The sequence below is a fragment of the Diuraphis noxia genome, unplaced genomic scaffold, assembly GCF_037042655.1.
Source record: "Diuraphis noxia isolate RWA-SAM2 unplaced genomic scaffold, SU_Dnox_SAM2 contig0001, whole genome shotgun sequence".
Classification (NCBI taxonomy): Eukaryota; Metazoa; Arthropoda; class Insecta; order Hemiptera; family Aphididae; genus Diuraphis; species Diuraphis noxia.
The window spans coordinates 26,058,871-26,079,946 of record NW_028301711.1 but is presented as its reverse complement, the minus strand read 5'-3'; the positions used below and the strand labels follow the sequence as shown (position 1 = coordinate 26,079,946).

At 28.2% G+C, this 21,076-nt stretch overlaps 1 protein-coding gene across 1 annotated transcript; it reads left to right on the top strand.

The window, feature by feature from the left end:
• The first annotated feature begins 317 nt into the window (after window positions 1-317).
• LOC107173549 (uncharacterized) lies at window positions 318-19,941 on the top strand. Its single transcript, XM_015524130.2, has 8 exons — window positions 318-399; window positions 3,093-3,218; window positions 3,365-3,551; window positions 7,374-7,544; window positions 8,871-9,169; window positions 14,936-15,063; window positions 19,055-19,183; window positions 19,789-19,941. Exons 1-8 carry the CDS (start codon window positions 318-320, stop codon window positions 19,939-19,941), a joined length of 1,275 nt encoding a protein of 424 aa, XP_015379616.1.
• The last annotated feature ends 1,135 nt before the right edge of the window (window positions 19,942-21,076 follow it).

The following is a 21,076-nucleotide window of genomic DNA, read 5'->3' as shown; positions in this document are numbered from 1 at the left end:
CATCATTTTAAAAAAAGCCACCATTAAATATTAATTTAGTGTAAATTAAATTGGCTTACATTAAATAAAAAATATGTAAAATGTGTGTTATATTTTTATCAAACGTAATTATGGTAAACAATCATTCAATGTTTTACTTTGTTAAGTGGTGTCGAAATATTATTAGTATACAGTACTTTCATTTACTTATTATCGTGTTGCCTAGTAAACTGTAAGCCAAAATAATTCTGTAAAAAAAAACTTAATTTTTAACACATTTCGAAGTTATATATTTCACTAGAGTTTTTATAATATTACAATCTACTAATAATAGAATAATGTCGACTATAAGTGAACCTGGTACTACTTGGTATCTCTCAAGTGATGAACAGGAACCATTCTTAGAATTACCCTTAAGAGGTAAAATAAAAACCAAATAATTATTCAAGATTGCCAAAAATATCTTAAGATTGGCCTTTAAACAGATTGTATACATGAAATATTATTTCCTATAACTCAAATAGTAACCTTAATTTATGTTCAATCAAATAGCGTTTATTATATGATATTTTCTGTATACTTATTCGAAATTAAAGAAACGATAAATATGTATATGTTATAATATCGGCGCAACCCATTTGCGCCCGAACCCATTTATCGTGGCCCATTTACGCCCCAAATCATAGCCCACATGCGCCCGATTCAGATCAGCTGAAAATCGTGCAACGTTGCCATTTATTGAGTATATTGGTGTGTAACTATAAAATCTAAAATAGTATTTGATCGTTTCCAAAGTTAATCGAAACCAATATCCAAATCGATAAAGATAATAATATTTTGTCCTTAGTTGTGCTAATCGAAATTGTAAAATCCCAATCGATAAAGATTATATTATATAAAAATGCATTTATCAGTTGTATTTTATGTGTCAGTTGCATCAGTACATGAATAGTGAGTACTACTATAATAAAATATTAAAATGGAATTTTATATAACTGTTTCAAGTAAACAAAAACTTTGTTTAGTTTTTCGTTATTTTAAATATCACGTGAGTAGAACCCTTGTTTCTGGAGATATAAGTTGGCGTTGTGTAAAAAAAACCTGTAATGCGTATGTCAAAACCAATAGTTCAAAAACTATGTTAACCGAAATTGAAGACAGTCATATCCATGATCCGGAAACTGGAGGAAGTTTAAACTTACTGGACGTTCAAGGTAGGTGTAAAAGAAAATCGTGTGAAGATTAAACTTTTCGACCTAATAAATAATACGTACAGAGCTTTCCACGTGCAGCACTGCTAAGTAGATATTCGGATGTTCATAATATCTGAAAGTCTATATACCGAGAATGTCGAAAAATATTACCTCCAGTTCCTAATTTAGTAATTTTAACAAACAAAAACAAAGATTTTTCATATGTTGATAACGAAAATAATATTATTTTGATTACATGCAAAATGTTTTTATGCGATTTCAACAATTCTGATATTTTTGGTGATGGTACTTTTACTCATAAACCATCACATTTTTATCAAATGTATGGTATTCATTTATATGTAAATGGATATTATATACCACTTGTTATCGCATTTTTGCCATCAAAATCATTTGAATGTTAACTTTATTTGCCATTTATGTACAAATAAAATACAAAAAAATTTTACACCATCAACAATCCATTTAGATTTTGAAATCGCAGCACATAAAGCATTTCTAAATGTATTTCCATACAGCAAAATAAAAGGCTGTAGATTTCATTTAGGTCAATCTCGGTATCGAAAAATAAATTCTTTGTCAGATCTTAAAAAATTGTACAAGAATCAGTCATGTGATATCGCTAAATGGTTAACATTATTTTTTGGGTAACCATTTTTACCGTCAAATGAAGTGGAAGACGCTTATTTTGATTTACAAAACTTAACTCCAGATTTCAACTTGACAAATTTATCCGAATTTTCTGATTATGTGTTTAATAACTATATCATTGAAGGATGTCCATTTCCACCATCAATTTGGGCTGAACCTCCAACAGACGCAGCTCGCACTACAAATTGCGCTGAATCATTTCACAAGCATTTTAACTCCCAATTTTATTCACCCCATCCACCATTAACTAGTGTAATTGAAAATTTAAAATTAATACAAGTAGAATCATATCTAAAAATAAATGAAATCAAGAAGGGTAGAATAAAACCACGACGTAAAGAGGAAAAAGAAAAAATAGAATTTTCTTATGAAGCGTGGAATGAGTACAGAGGAAAACACTTAAATAAAATAGAATACTTAAAAAAAATTTGTTATACATTTCGGGGAATCGATTTATAATTGTATTATTATTTTAATATTATTGTAATTTAATTATTTTTTGTATTATTAACATTATTATTATTTACCAATGTATATTATTAATTTTGATTATTTTTGACGTAGGATTTTATATTTTTAAACAATCATAAACATTAACTGACAACTAATATGTATTATTTATTTTGGTTTATTTTGGTTCTATATAAATTTATTTTATGCATTATTAATAATATTTAAAGTTAAGATTATATTATATGCATATTATTGTAATTGTATTTATTAATTATTTTGATTTTACGTAAAAATATTGTTATTTGAAATTTATAATTTAATGCAATATAAATAATATTTATATACCTATATAACATGCATACTGTGTAGTATTTAACATTATTAATAAAATTATTACCTTTTATTAATTTTGATTTTATGTAGGATTTTATATTTTTAAACAATAACGGCAATGTTGCATGCAAAATGGGCGCATTTGGGCTATAAATCGGGGTGTTAAGTTTTTTATTTTGGGCGCAAATGTCCATAACCCTCGGGGCGCAAATGGGCTGTTCTTGGGCGCAAATGGGTTACAGCCTATAATATATAAGCATATAGCTACAAATAAATATCACGAATCACGATTAACCACTACATACACCCATTTTTTACTAAAGTATAATATTATAATATTATTCCTTTGTATATTATACCTAAATAAAATAATAAAAAAAGTCCAAGGTGTAATGACTTATAATCTTACACTATTATTTGTACAATTGTACCTAAAATTTGTTTGCATACATTTTGTCTTAGAGTGTACACCAGATCAAATACGAGCAAAAGTGGAATTTTTAGAAAAAAATATTTTGTTACTTAAATGTGAATGCGAAGTAATGGAATTGAATTCGATAAAAGCACAACCCGAGCTTGCCGCTATAAGTAAAATACTAATATTATATTATGTATTATATTATACTAATATATTAATTTCACGCGGTCCAGAAATATTATATTTCAATTGATAGTTGATATTATTATGTTAATAATTATAGTAATAATAATATTATTAATATGTTCACACATAGATACAATTGACGTATCGTGGATGCCCTATGATACGAAAGCCGAAGAATATCGTTTATCTTTAGTCCCTCCTAAAGTTTCAAAATTATCGAGAGAAAAGCTTCGCCAGTCTGCTATTTTATCGAAATCGAATAAGTCTGTTCTTGGCAGTATATATAGTGTTGTTAATAATGCGATTAAAATGAATAAGTATGTTTAGTATAAGGTTTGAGCAATTTTTTTTGTGTTAAAAAATATTCTATTCACTTCATTTGGCTTACCTTGCAGTCACTATTTGAACACATAAATAACACATATTATATATTATATTCAGTGTTGAGTTCATATAGCAAAAATAACATCTAGAAAATTTTTAGATTACTAGCTAAATCAATATCTAGATTAATATGAAATAGAATATTCAATTTTTATAAGATAAATATGTAGATAAAATTTTTTCATCTAGATTTATATCTTACAACAGTTAATTTGTATTAATGCTTGCCATGTTATTAAATTCTTGGTTGAGTAATTGATTAAGGGAGGCAAACCAGGAAGGCTTGTTTCGTGTCAAAAATATATTACCTAATGAATAAATATACATATAAAATATTTAAATACGTATAACAAAATATCAAATAACCAAAATCATGGTTAATTACCAATTATTGTAATTAACATATATATTTTCTGGTTTAAAAAACTAGTTTATATTTTTTATATTACATTCAAACTGCAAATTAAAATATAAATACTAATAATATTTTAATTCTTAAACAAATAAATTATAATGATAAGTCATGCTTGTTTAGTTCTTTGACTTTAAACATAGTAGCATCTCAAACGTTTTGTCACCTAGACGATTTCTCCTGTGTGTTAATACTTGGATTGCTCCACTGAAAAGTCGTTCCACTGGAGCTGAAGACGGAATAGTTGTGTTGTATTTTAAGAACACTTGTTTAACTATGCGATAATCTTCTAAAACACTGAATTCTTTTTTGGGAGAGTTTAAGAACGTCAAAGCTGTACACAAGAAAAGATCTAGATATTTATGTAGATTTCCATAACTTAAATCTTAGATACCAATTAGATATTATATAATTTATTCATCTAGATAAGATAAAGGTACTTAATTTTCATCTAGATAAATTTATCTAGATACAACTCAACACTGATTATATTATGACGTATGTAGGTACTTTGGATTTCGGTATGTAATTTTTGAGAAAATTATTATAAGCATTTTGTTTAATTCAATAATTCATGACCAATGTAGAAACTTGAAAAAAAAATGATAAATCCAGATATGTCATATGATAACATAAAATTATTGTACATGGTGATTAAAATAAGATTAAAACGAGCCAAATTTACACGCAAAATAAATAACGAAGATGATTATGTGATAATTTAAAAGACTTAAAATCATCCGAATACGGTTATATGTCTCTTAATCAATTATTACTCAATTATAAATTGACATATTACCCCTAAAATTATTGTAGTGACTTCTCCGTTGATATCGTGGTTAGCGTATGAGGTGTAAGATAAGGTAACCGATTTGTATTTTAAAATAATAAGACCTTTTTTCTCTGGTTCCCTATTGTTAATTTTATTTAGTTTTTTAACACAAGTGTGTGTATGCGTGTACGTGTGTGTGTAATACCTTATCGTTATATTTTATCCTATTCAATATTTGTAACTTATTCTATATGGTAGAGATCGCACCTACCTAATGATAAAAAAAACTTACAATTATCTTGCCTCTTTTCTTGAAAATACTCTTCAAAAATTTAACTCGGAAAATTATCAAAATTATTTAAAATTTCCTTATGGGAAGCTACAAAAATAAACTAAAATAAAAATATATTACTCTTCCTCTACGTTACCCTGACAATACTTGAGCTTTTTCTCACTTAGAAAAAGCTAATTTATTTGCCTCTGACATAGAATCTAGATTCACTCCCCACCAGATATACTTGATATAAACCACTCAACTCATGTTGAATCATCTTTATCCCAAACTCTCCCTATGTCTCCACCTACAAAACAAACCTCTCCCTCTCAAATTCAGTTTATTATTAAACAACTTGCTAATAACAAATCTCCTCGACATGATTTAATAACTAATAGAATCATCAAACGTCAAATATCCAACGTCTTCCAAAAAAGCCACCTCACTCAAATATTTAACTCCATTATACGCCTGTCGTATATCCCGAAACAGTCAATCATAGTGTTAATTCATAAGCCAGGAAAACCCTCTGATCTTCCTCGTACCGCTCAATAAGATTTCTTACCTTTCTATGAAAAAAACCTTGAAAAATCCTCTTTAAAAGAATCAATCAAATTATAACGAAGAAAAAATAATGCCCAATACCCAATTTGGTTTTAGAAACAATCATTCTGCCCACATCAAGTGTGCCGAATCGTTGATAATATTGCATCTACCTTAGAAAATAAACACTACTGCACTGCTGTATTCTTAGAAGCCTTTGATCGAGTCGGGTAGAAGAGTCTGGTATACACAATTCGTTTTCTTCCTGCGCCTCTATTTCTTACTATCAAATCTTTTCTCTTGAATAGAACATTCCAAGTTCACTGTGAAGACGAACTTTCGTCAACTCATCCTATAAATGTTGGGGTTCCTTAAGGCAGCATTCTCGTTCCAACCCTATATAATCTTTTTACCTCCCTCATACCACACTCAAATGATTCTACTTTAGCTAGCTTTACCGACGAAACCACGATTTTGTCTTTCAATAAATGTCTTCGAACTGCCATAAACCATCTTCAAGAACATCTTATAATCCTACAACACTGGTTTCACAAATGGAGAATAAAAATTAACAAAAATACATCAACTCTCATTAAATTTAATCTTGGTCATAAAAACAGTCAACCTATAATACTAAATAACAAAATAACTCAAACGTAAGACTCTGTAAAATATCTTGGACTGCATCTAGACAAAAGATTAACTTGGGCAACCTATATAAAAAATAAAAGATCTTTCTTCAATCTAAAACTCCATAAATTCAGACAGCTTCTGCGTTCTAATCTCTCTTTTAAAAATAATCTTCTCATATATAGACAAATCATTCGACCGGCAATGACCTATGACATACAAATTTTGGGAACCTCTAAAAATTCCAACTTCAATAAATTCCAATCCTTTCAATCAACAAATCTCCGACTCTTAACCAGCTCTCCCTGGTATGTCAACAATTTCACTCTACACAATGACTTGAAAATTACAACTATCTCCGAGGTTTCGTCAAATCACTAAAAACATTTTTATAAAAATACTTTTATCATCCAAACCTTCTTATCTCTAACCTCTTCCTTTTCACTTCAGATAACCCAATCTGCCGCCTCAAACGAAAATGGCCACGAGACCTACTAAATACCTAAAGACAATTAAAATACATTAATTAGTCTTAATTAAATATCTACCAGATACATCAAGTTTGAAGTAGTGTTACTGGGCACCCTACTCTATCACGCCCAAGCCTTGTGCAAAATAATTACAAACTATCAAAATTACCTATTGTAAATACCAATTACAGATTGTATATTTTATCTTTTCAAATAAAAACAAAACACACATATTATTATCCTTAATAGCTAACAATTATTCTAATTATTTTTTTTAAAATTTAAATTTAAAAAAAATATGATGGCTTAAGTGCACATCATTATAATTTAAAATCCGTTATACTGTTTATTTCATGAAACTATTTAAGTATATTAAATTAATAACTCTTGGCTTTTAAATCGTTTCGAATATTTTCTGCCATTTTCCAATCAAATTAAAAAACCAACATTAATTCAGTTTACTGAATATGTTAATTCGTTTACATCATTACATGTACAACATAAAGATAATCATTAAAAATAAAATGTATGCAAATTGAATATTTTGATGCCAAGCCCCAGTAATATGACAATATTATTATTTAGCGTGTTGTTAGTTTATTCCTTTGAAGATTGATATATCGTATTTGTATGAATTGTATGGTTTCTCAACAGGATATCAATACATCAAGTAATTGCCGAGGTAGAAAAAGCCTTAATAACTATGGATGAATATTTCGATAAAATAAACAATACGATGATTAAAAGCCTCGATAAAATTGAATACGAAACTGAAAACATCAACCTCGAAATTAATAGACAACTTCAAAACATTGAAACCTTTAGGTTTGGATGTACTACTATTTATAATTTTCTTCTTTTATTAACGTACCTAGTTAACTATTACTTATGTATAATTTATACATATTATCATATAATTTATAATACTCAATTTTTTTTCATGTTTTGTGTACCTATTTTTAAATAAGAGGTGCGTGTCTATCATTTATTAGTAACTTTCAGTACTACGGTTGAATACAAAATAGCGGTACTCAGTATTATTATAAATGCTAAGCGGTGGGGCGCATCGACACAATATATTATGTACATTGTACACTATTACTGTATTATACAAAATTCTTAAAGTTCTTAAAGTTCAAAGGGATGGTTAATGATTATATAGACTATTGTTATATATTATTCAAATCATAATAGGTAGGTGCATTAATAATTGTTAAAATAAAAAAAATATCAAGGATATCAATTTGATATTATCCAACAATCCTTATAAACTCAATTGATAAAAATAAATAATAAATAAGATAAATTATAATCCATCTGTTATCTAAGTCATTATTTCATAAAATATTATTATATATTATGTAATTATCATTAATATTATCGTCAATATTATTAATATGTATCTATATCAAAATTTTGAGACAACGGTAGTATTTTCTTGTTGAACACTATATGAAATTGGCAAAGAGTTAAGTAAATGTTAACATAAGTGATAGGTATATTATAAATTATGCTAATAAAGTGCATATTAATGACTATATAACTGAAAGAACATAATATAATAATATTATGTGTTCTAAATATCTGTCAGAAATTTGAAGACATGGTTGTGCCATACTACCACGTCATTATGATGGAATTTTGATAAACTCGGTGATTTTATCTTTGACGAGAACATGTTAAATCTATTAAAAATGATAGGGATTTTGAAGTAAAAGTCTAAAAATAATTATTATAAAGTCGGAAAATATATACCATTCTGATGTAGGTATGTAGGTGTTTTGGTGACTGTAGGTAATGGATGTATTCAATTTTAATTCAATGATTTATAATAGGTACCTGTTTTAAGTAAATTTCAAGATATGTGTTTGATATTGCTACTACAATAATATTTATTTTAACTTTTAGAATTACAGTTGGTTGGTTAATTTTTTTCTGAAAACATTTCATTTAATTTATTAAATTATTCATATTTAAATATTAATTATTCTAATGGTGTAGGTATATAGTTTTATATCAATTTATATTATTGTTATTAACTTTTGAGCTAATATCAACTGCCACCTTATTGAAAAATAACAGTTTTGCGTATGATACCTACATATTGTATTTATTGTATTGTCTATAAATATTTAAATATTATACGTATAGAGCGAACGTCTTGGTAGCTGGCGTTAACAGATTAACCAAACGCATACCAGCTGATAAATATATTAAATTCATAAAAAAAAAATTGATGTCGTCCACAATATATCTGAACGACCTTCAATTCAAAATAACCGATGCCATTACCGAGGAACAGATGTTACACGAAACGTACGTGACTTCGAAACATATTCGGGACACGGTATTCGAAACGGATATGCATAACGTCCGAATGATGAACAAAAAACTATTGAAAGAACAAATTGAAATATCAACAAAAAATAATGAACTTAAACAGCACCTGAGTATGCATATGCATATTATATTTTATCCCGAAAATAGGGTTACAATTGGTAACAAAAATGTCTACACAGATTCATAAAAATTTTAAATTAATTAAATAATAATATTGGTGGATATTCCATTTAATCCGTATGAATAAACATTTTAGTAATATATAATATAAAAATAGGTACGTATTGGGTAGATTGAAAGTATGTTTATTTTCTCTAACCGTATAATAGGTACCAACTGATTATTTATCTAATACAGTAATACAGTACCTACTTGGAAGGTGGACAATCGACGGACAACTAAAATATCGACAAGACAATCAACCGAAAAGGTCAATCAACCGACAACCTAAATACCGACAGTAATATTATAAGTACATAGTAATTTAATTTCACTTATTTTAAAAAGATTTTCATAAATATTGTATAGTAATAATAATGATAATAATTGTATAATTAAAAATTTTTAAAAATAATTCGTAATATAATAAAAAAGACTAAAAATAATGTATAAATGTATGCGATTGTAGAGTGTACATTACATGGTTAGGTTGTGAGCAACACCTCGAAGATACTCCAGACGTGTTTTACCTTCACGAGTGTTAAAAGCAGTCTTCAAGCGCCGTTCACGTTTTTGCTGAAGATTTGTTGGGCGTGGCTTTGGAGCTTCTCGAAGAATAGATTCGATATCTGCATCAACCTTACCTTGTTCTTTCTGAAGTTCTTAAAACAGACCAATATGAGCCCTTCCTACCAATTCATTCCAACGCCGATGCCATGCCTCCGCATGATTATAAGTCCTAGGAATACCATTGTCTATAAATTTATGATAATATAAAGTATTAGACAAACTCTATAAATAATTGAAAATTATTAAATACAGTATTATATAGGTGCCAATGTTTTCATAAATTGACCACAATGTTGGAGGAAAAAGTGGAGGGTTTCTATGTTCAGTGTTGCGCACTAAACGATGGATTTTACCTAATGCATAATTGTCTTCAAACCACTGTAAAAAAGTACTTGTATTGTTAGGCATAATTTCTTAAATCTCCTTGAATGCATCAAGAATTTCCTCTTCGGGCAAAAATGCAAGAGACAACATTTCCGAACTTTGATGCTGAAATTTTCATTATTTCCATACTCAATGGATAGCCCAAAGCCTTGTAATTTTCACCACGCACTTTGGCATAAATTAAATAAGCAACCTTTACTTTCGGACAACGGAAACTCATGTTTGCTCGCGTTGATTACAGCCATCTCAAAGTCACTTATTATGTATTCAGGTGCTAAGTTAATACTATTGTTTTTAGAAAAATCAATTATATCCTAAAAAAATAAAAACTATTAAAACATAATATTGCTATTTAAGAAAAGGAAGCAAATTAGTAAATAAAACGTTGTATTTTCGTAATTACCTGATACACCTGACTGTAACATTGCTCTCTTTTGCTTGTCATAAGAACATACACTAGAGGCAAACCCTAGAATTGTCACCGTAGCCAACTTGTGTGTGAATTGTATAACATTGATTGAATGAGTTTTTGAATGTTACTTACAGTAGAAAATACAAGTATCTTATCTTCACCTAAAATCAATAGAAAATAAAACTAAATTTAGATTGCATAATTATTATAAAAATAATTTACACACCTATTATTGATTCTTAATGAGAAATGGTTTATTAGATAATGTTTTTTCCAGATCATCAGCCATCAGGTATATATTGAGCCCATAAATTGAATTCGGTTCTGTATGGTGGTGAGTAATACGGTGTACGCTTTACTTTCTTTCGTTGTGCTCCATAACTGGGTAGATACGGTCTTATATTCTCTGGAACGTTGGATTGTGTAGATTGAATAATTTGTGACGGTTTATTTGTTGTAGAACAGGCTGTATCTTAAAATTAAGTTAAACTAATATTTCTAAAAATAATACAAATAAAAATAATTACATTTGTTATTTACCTTTTAATATAGAATTTGCAATAGAAACTGCAGCTCGAATAGTTTCTGGAGCATGATTATGATCATTGTCAGTCCTTAACTTATGTCTCCCATCAATTAGAATTGGAAATATTATTACTATACAATATTTATAAAAATCTTTTTAAAATAAGTGAAATTAAATTATTATGTACTTATAATATTACTGTCGGTATTTTGGTTATCAGTCGATTGACCTTGTCGGTTGATTGCCTTGTCAGTATTTTGGTTGTCGGTTGATTGACCCAGAACCACCTACCCAGTGGTGCCGAAGTGTTTAAAATATACTATGACATCGTACATCACCCCCCTATTTTTATAATTTAACCATCAGATGTAAATCAAAGAGTCTACAAATAAGTAATGTAACTTATATTTTTATTTTTTAACGTATATTCTGTATGCAGTACACGGCAGTACACGGCAGTATCTTGTGATGGGTCTCCCCCCATCTAAAAAATCTACTATGACTTGTATATACACATATATTTTATATATATATCATATATAAATGATCGGTGTGACAGTGATCGGTGCTACTGTACCTACCTACCTACGTAATATGTATTTAATTTTATGATTCCGTTGTTTGACTTAATGAGCAATATGCTAGTACACAAGCTGATACTTGTGTACTTCGTTGCCCGTTAAAATTACCAATCCAATATGACTCAAAATTTGTGTTTAATTCGTCGTTTAATACCGGGTATAGCTAGTGAAAAGTTATGTGCAAAATTTCCCGTGAATTTACCCTATCTTAATCTCCATTAAAGAGGTTTAATAAAGCCGTTTAAAATAGAGGACAAAAATTAATGCATTCAATCATAATAATTTCTTGCATTCTTAGCTTGTCATTTATATAATGTGCTTCAATATATCGGGATATCCATACTATATGATCTCAAGACGTGATCGTCCAAATGTTCAATATATACTTACCCCAAGCGTACATATATATGTATTAGGTGTGTAACAAAAAAAATTATGTAAAATTAGAATAAATAGGTAGGTATAACATTGTAGGTGCGTATGTAATTTGCGCCAAAATCAACCCAAAAAAAAAAATATATATGTAATTTGCGCCACATCTAAAAATGTATTTTGGTAATTTGCGCCACTTTTTAAATTTGTAATTTGCGCCAAATAACAGTGGCGGCGCTAGGCGTGGGCGGTGTGGGCCATTGCCCACGGCCTCACACCTCAAAGGGCCTCGCGTTCCATAGGGCTTTATAATTAACCATAGAGAAATATGACAGAAGTTAAAAAATTTTTTAAAAGGGCCTCTTTAAGTCTACTTCGCCCACATGTAACTTTTACCTCGCCACGCCACTGCCAAATAAAATTAAATAAAAAGGAATTATGTAATCTGTGCCCTAGAGTACCTACTAAAATTGTAATTTGCGCTTTCTTCCACCTTATTAAAATAGTAATTTGCGCCACTTATAGGTATTATAATAATATAAATAACTCCATGTATATTAAATATGTAAATTATCGTTAAGTAATAAAACATATTATAAAAATCAGTCATATTAAACTCGTAATTATAAATAAATGTATATAAAAAATCAAACTCCATGCATATTAAACATCTAAATTGTCGTTAATTAATAAAACATATAAAAATCAGTCATAATTATAAATAATTCGACGATATTGAGACGATGTGTGACACGCGTCGGACGCATCAGAACGTATTATTGTATATCCTATGCGATATCGCTAAATACATCTGCCGGTAAATTCCAACTGCTATTAAAGTTGAAAGTGTGGCGCAAATTACATATTCCATTTTGTTTTCTTTAGTGGCGCAAAATACCAAAATTAATTAGTATATGTGGCGCAAAATACATGTTATATTCTTATATTTTGGCGCAAATTACAAGTAATTAAAGTGGCGCAAAATACCATCTCCCCATTGTAGAATACACACAATGGACAATGGTCAATGCATAGAAATATAGAAATGTAGGTATATAGAAACAACTGAATTACCCACCTTCACCCGTGCGTATTTTTAGTTTTTTCACATTTACAATACTATTTTAGAATAATATTGTTAATTTTTATATAAAAGTATTGGTATACGCGTGATGCATGAGATTATTTTTATTAACTTTTTGGAAAAATATTCTTATCTACTCGATGGACAAAAAGGATAGGTTGCTGGTAGCTCGAAACCCGCGGGCCGCCGTACGTCCGTGCCATGCAGCACAATACCTACGTATTGACTATTATTGGCTATGAATAATTAAAATTGTTAATTATTCTACTAAAAAGCAACATTTTTGAAAATCCTTTCTTATAGTTTGGTGAAAATATGAGAAGAACCTCTATTTTAAATTTCAAGTTCGTACGTTGCGTAGTTTTGAGTTCAAGCGATCAGTAACTAAGTGGTATTTGGATTTTAAGTGTATAGATTATACACAATAACTTATTCCAAATTATTTTTGATATCTGTGTGCAAATTTCTACTAAATTAGTTACTGCTTTGGATACTAAACATAATTATATAAAAACCGCTGGCGCTCTATATATTACACCTGTTGAACTAAGTAGGGCTTTTGTATTCAAATACCTAATAAACAATTTTAATTTTACAATATTTTGAATTTTAAAATAAAAAAAATATATATACTGTCAAATAGAATAATAAACAATATTACTATATTAATAGAACAGATAAAGGAAGTTTTTGGACTAAATAACTAATAAACATATACAAAATCTTATTTTACAAGTTTTGAAAATTCTCAATTAGATATTTACTAATTGTACACTAAAAATAAAAAAGGCGCGTACTTGCAACTACGTACAGACGAAGTGAAACTTCTTTTCATATGAGGATAGGAAAGAGAAAAAAATCATCACTCATCATTTTTAAATATTAGGTATGTATTGGAAAAAAAGATGCAATTAAAATTAATTTATTATTATTTTTGTATAAAGATTATTCAACATTATGAGAAAAAAAAATGCTGTGGTGGCTGACCGTCGATCGAGACAAGATAATCTTTTTTATCGTACGCTTTGTAAAGAAGTTTCACTTCATAGATGTGGGTAGTACAGGATTAGTAAATTGGGTCCCACTTATCTAGGTAAATTGGGTCCCAGGAAAAAAAGGCAATAATTAGTTGAGTCCCGGAAAAAATAGTATTAGGAAAATTGCATCCTGAAAATAAAATGTTAGTATGTTTATCCCATTTTTAAAATATCAAAGCATCTTTATTAGAAGTCAAATTTTATTTTTATATTAATTATATTAAATTTTAATACATCATATAATATGTTATAAATAAATGTATGGTGTAAAAAATATTACGTTATCGCTATAAGTTACAAAAATCTTATGGTATAAATAAAAATATATGTACATATATATTATATAACTTACACTTTTTTATGTGTTAATTTAGTCTATTATACTTTATTTATTTAACCTTGTAAACTATATTTAGTAAAATAACATAATTTATGCAATAGAACTAATGAATCCATATATATTAATAAAAATAAAATTAACACTTCAACTTCATAGTTTAAAAAAATGGTAATATACCAAGAATTATAGTGTTTTTAATATTGTAATTGCATTAACAAAGTTTTTACTTAGGATTACAATAATATCAAGCTGAAACAATAGGCGTATGCTTGAAAGTCCTTGGTCTCTGCTCTCTAAATATAATGTAAAGTACTTACTTATACATTTACAGAATTACTACAATATCATAGTTGATTAGTGGTCTGCGAATTTTTTTTGATTGTATTTAATGTTTTTTAAATTTATGTATAGGTGTCGTTCGTCAAGATTATTTAAAGAAAAAATATGATTCGGAAAAATTCGAACTTAGTTTAGACTTACCATTGTTGGATGCAGAAATCAAGCGTTATAGGAATAAATTACTAAGAGTAACACCAAAGGTGGGCAAGTTAATGAAAATAATTAACTCATGTTAATTTAAGTTAAAATAATACAAGATTGATAAATTAAAAGTTAATACTTAATAATCAATAAATCATAAATTTAATCCAATAAGTTAAAGGTTAATATTGAAAAAAATATTAACTTAATTTTGTCTAAAAAAGTTAATTATCTTTTTTAAATATGTATATGGATCATATAAAGGCTGGCTGTGTTCTTTCTGATGTTTTAAATAAACAATATTATTGCATTTTTAACATAAAGTACAATGTATATAAATATTTTACTTTACACTATTATTAAATATTTACATACACATATATATATATATATATATATATATATATATATGTCTTATATCAAATAGTATTTAAGGTCATACAATATTATGCCTTTTTAATAATATATCTAATATATATACCTATATGATTATTTTCTTAAGAAATATAAGAAAAATGTTTGTATTATTACATTATTTTTATTTTATTTTTTTATAAATATTTTCGTATTTTATTATTTTTAATTAAGCTAGACTGCTAGCTAGGTTGCTATCTAAGTCTAATATACATTTTTTTTCTTTAACATAATAATTGCGATATAATAACAAAATAATAGTTTAAAATTAGATAATTAGGTTTAGACATTTATGACGTCATCTTAGGCAATAACTGGTGGCGGACATTTCTTTTGAGTCCTTGAGTTTCAGGAAGTCTTACGTTCAAGTTGCAGTGAATGGCTACTATTAAGTTTGTAAACAAATGAAAGAATCATTTTATTATTAAGTTTACGTGTTCATCGACTGTAGGGGTTTTTAAGTCTTTATATACAGTTTTATTGCATACAAACCAAGGAGAATCTATTATTAGACGAAGTATTTTGTTTCGGTATATTTCTATTTAATTATAATATTAAAATCTTAGGACCCCCTTATTTATAGGGTATGGGTATAAGATAAAAGATCTTAAAATTTCATTATATATTATAATTTATAAGTGAGCATTTTTTTACTTATAGTGGATTTTTTTATTTATTATTGAGAAGAGAACTTCTAAACGTTGGTATGCTTGCAAGAGTTTAGCCAATAGGCGAGGCAAATATTTGGGTTTTTTTTGTCAATAATAACACTTCAATATTTTACTGACGATTTCCATTCTATTAGCTCGTTGACAAATTTTACTTGTTGAGGTTATTGTGCTCTACATAGGCAAAAAAAAGGACTGTTTGGATTTATTATGGGTTTATGAGTAGGTGTTCTATATTTTTGGCATCATAGAGAAATATTTTAAAGGTGTTTTTAAAATTCAGCAGTGATTGTATGAGCGTCCGAAGCTTCATAGTAGATGGTATTGTAGTTTGTGAGTAGATGGCGATATTTGTGTTTGTGTTGTGTAGAATTTGAGATACATAAAAATTAAAGCAAATAGGATCTAGTTTAAATCCCCGAGGAACTCCAGCATTTAGAAGATGATTGTGTTTTGTTTATTCTAACTAAGCATCTGTCAGTGAGAAAATATTTAAATTTAAATAGAATGTATTTGGGGGCCTTGGGGGTGTTAGCGCATTTTAGCTTAGAAAAAATACCATGTTGCAAAACACGATCAAAGGCTTTTACATATGTCCAAACAAACTACACTTTTTATTTTTAAAAACATTGCTAATCGTTTTTGTGAAGTAGAGTAATTGTTAAGTTATGGAGTGACGTAATTTCAAACCGTATTGAAATTTTGGTATCTCTTCCATTAAGTTAAAATAATTTAAAAGATCAGTTTTTATAGATTTTTAAAAAAATTATGAGAAAACAGTAAGCTCATTTGTCTGTAATTATCTGGGTTTGACTTATTTTTATCAGACTTACTTTGCACAATTCTTATTGAATTTTATAAACTTATCGGAAAGTTATCAATATGAAGTTAGCTGTTGAACAGATTTGTCAGATCGTTACTGCTTTGTTGGGAAGTTTTTTGAGCACTAGGCTGGTTAATTGATCTGCACCAGGTGATTTCATTTTCAGAAATGATTTTTTGTTGTTTTTAATTTCCGCTGGGATAATATAAAACAGTATATTTTGTATCACTAGATCTTCCATTACTCGGTTGTTATTTACGAAATAACTGTTTATTCAATGTTTTGCGTCATCATGTTTGAATGTAATAGCTAGATTATCCGCAAATAGCTTCGTCAGTTATACCTGTAGATTGTGTTGAAGTATGGTCAACTGGTATTCATTTATCTCAAAATATTAGGATCAACTGGCAAATACCAAATAGGTAATTTTTGTATTCCTTAATTCTTATGTTTTCTAGAATATTACTTACTTCTTTTGTTAAGGCATTAAGTGACGATCCTCCAGCTTGTTGCCACGAACATATGTCATGTGCTTCCGTTGTTTAAGATTCAGTATATTTTTTTTTTGGAATTAAACTGTTTTTAGAATGTTTTTATGAAGTTGTAACATAGTTTTGGGCAGTCTTAGTAATAGTATTAGTGAGGTGAATTAGTAATTACTGCTTGATCAGCAATAGTCTTCGAGTTAATTTTGTTTGATATTTGTAGATTTTCGGTTAAAATAATTGGAAAATTTAGTTATGTTTGGTTCTCCATTAACTTATTTTTTATGTGGTGTTACGCATGCATTGATGGTTGTAGACAAAATATTTTTTACTGAATTATAATTAGAGTCTAGTTTGGAAAGGACTACTTGCGTAATGTGTACGGAGTTACATTTTAATTGCAAAATTTCCAGAATATTTTGGTTCCCATTTATGTCAATTGAATAATCTGAATTTCACAGTTTGATTATGTCCGAATTAGTTAAATGTATTTTTTTAACACATGCGATACTTATATTTTAATGACTAAGAAAATCAGAAAATATGTTTCTGTGTTTTCAAACCGTTTGCGTTCCAATTGATAGTGATTAGATTATGGAAGTACATTACAGTTTATACTTAGATTATTCAGGATTGATGGAAGGTTATTTATAATTTGTTTTCATATAAAAGAGTTAATTAACGGATTAAGGACTTCAGAAAATCATTATTTTTGTATAAAACAAATAAAAGTTTTCTCTTACATTAAAACTAATAAATTACGGATTACAACAGATAAATTGTTTGTCCTCAGAAAGTTGACAAATAAAGTATCTATTGGTATACATTGATTCAAACTCTTTTGCAACAGCTCTATAACCGTCTATTGTTGTTAATTTTAGTTTTAGTAAATCTTTTTTTGATCTTGCAAAGTCATCTTGGGCTATTGCGGCAGTGAAAGGGCTAGTTATAGGTTAGGTTCATACTAACAGTTCATAATTTGTGGACAATTTACGGATGAATATAGGTGGTATTTTTCTTACCTCGTAATGTGTAGCTAGTATGTTTTCGTTTTTTAATTTACCATCCATTAAATTTGATAACGGTATATATCGATTTTTAATTCTTGATCGTGGGCTAGGAGGGGTAAGATTTCTTTTGTTAGTAAACTACGTGTTCGGCAATTCCTATTTTGACTGAAGGCATTAAAAACACTTTGTATGGATACTATTATACGCTTATCGTTATTTATGGGATGGAAACTTTGTCAAACCTATGCCTCACCGGCTGCCATTAACTTACCATACATATTAAACCATTAAAACAATAAAACGAAAAGTTTCAGAAAAATCTTAGCTTGGTGAATTATTTTTAAATCAATTACCAAGAATAGTTAAGTTGTTTCAACTTTTAATTAAACTAGTTAAGTTCGAAAAATAACTACTTAACTCAACTTTAAATTTTTAACGAGGTCCTAGTTAATGCTCACTTTTGATTGTAAGTCATAAGGTAAAATCACTCATCACCGACATTAACTGTATGACGAGAAAAATGTATTTCCCTTCATTTATAACAATCATATTGAATATATCGTGATATATTTTAACGTAATAATGTAACGTAAGAGTATAAAAATGAAAATGAATGTGTAATATTATTTGTAATATATTCTACAATTTAGTTACCTGCAGTGGTTGAGATTCACGATAATTACAAGAATGATATAGATAATGATGATGATAACAATGACGACGATAGTAATGACTATTATGGACTGAATGAAATTGCGACAATACCCAGTAAAACCCTAGTAAGTATATATTGTTTAGAGTTTTAACATATGAGTAATTTTAAAATTTAAATAATATTTAGATTGACATTTTAATATAAAAAGTAGATATGGTTTTGACAGATAGAAAAAAATATTTGAATTATTCAAATGCATAGACCAGTGGTTCCTAACCCATGGGCCAGGACCCACTTGTGGTCCTCGAGCATTGTGATACTGGGCCGCAACACTGGTCAAGTGTGTATGCCAAGGTCTGATAATTTTAATTGGAATCAACATCTAGTTTTTTACATAATTTTTATACATGTGTATATATTTCTTCTATCGTCTATTTGTATGTGTTTATATTTCATACCTTTGTGTTATAGGTAGGTTACCTAGTAAAAAGGTTGGGAACCGCTGGCATAGAATATTAAATTATATTAGCTTATAAATATGTATGTATATAATATAATTATAATTGTTAACTGTATATGATTTTTTATCTTGTAAAATTATTATTTATTATTTATTTTATTTTTACTTATTTATTTATTTTTAAAAAAATAATAGAATTTTGATGTGTTCTATAATAAATTATATAGTTATAATATTATACAATATAAAAAGAATAAATTATTTTTTAGGACGGCCGAATTAATCACTATCTTGAAGTTAAAAGGTCTATCGAAAAAACAGAGAGGGATATTAAATCAGTGAAACTGAAATTAAATCGACAAAAAAAACTTATTCAGATGTATGCTTTTAAGTTGAAAAACCAAAAAAATTTTATAAACTAATCCTATGTTATTGAGTTGAATGTATTCTTCTTCATATTTTTTTGTAATGGTAAAATAGAAAAATATGAAACATAATATGATGCTATAATTCCTATTAATTATGTGAATAATATATTTTATTTTACTCCTTCAAACAACTAGGCACCAATTATTTATATTATAAAAATTTTTTTATTATTAATACGGTAGCTGAATAGCTGATAATACTATTAGGTTGAATTTTACACATTATCATAATGAAATATACTTAAAAAGTTTCAGGTACAATTTTTAAATTACAACAAAATAACTAAAATCATTACTTTTGTATGTTTAATATGTATAATTTCGTCCAAATTTGAACTTAAAATAACTACTAAAAAAACTGTGTATAAAAACATCCATAGAAATTATGATGTGCAGTAAGACCATGATACATGACGTAATGCATGTTGCAGCAGTCAACAACGACGCATTTAAATATATATGCCCTCCGAATAACAAAGACACACCACTAAATGGTCAATTTCTGGCTACTTATACAAACTACTAAAAATAAAATGGACATCATCAGCAGATCATCATCACATAAATACCATATCACTATCATAAGATAAATATCAGCCGAATGACTGTGCCTAGTGTGCCTACATTTAACATACTAAATTGATTACTCAGCACGTTTATTAAGCTGTACGATGAGTCGGTGACGGATATATATTATATACATATATGGGTGTATTCGAACAAACGAAATCCATAAATACTCCCATTCTTCAAGACGAAGAAAACACTTTACTGGCATCTAAGAAAACCACCCAAACATGCACTATCTCACAGAAAATACAACTAACACGACATAGGCTAAATCTGACCACATTCCCACCAACACCTCTCAAGGAGTGAAAATGCTATAATCTGGTTCTATAAATAGGCCACCAGTCGCTCAACCAAAGCTAATTGCAAACGAAATCAGTATTCATTTACCTTCAGACAGGGCCACATTTAAGATTTGGCGCTTGGTGAAAATTAAATCTTCACTACCCCTCCCCCTCTAGGGAACCGTATTTTAAGAGATATGTTTGGGTATTTACCCCCTTCCTTCCATGTAAATATAAAATATACACTTTAATTTGATTACTTTCAAATTTTATAA

Excerpts from the sequence above, each read along its gene's own strand:
- LOC107173549 (XM_015524130.2), top strand. The coding sequence starts at position 318 with ATGTCGACTATAAGTGAACCTGGTACTACTTGGTATCTCTCAAGTGAT. Across the intron at positions 3,219-3,364 it reads ACCCGAGCTTGCCGCTATAA|ATACAATTGACGTATCGTGG; the intron begins GTAAAATACTAA and ends GTTCACACATAG. Across the intron at positions 7,545-8,870 it reads CAAAACATTGAAACCTTTAG|AGCGAACGTCTTGGTAGCTG; the intron begins GTTTGGATGTAC and ends TTATACGTATAG.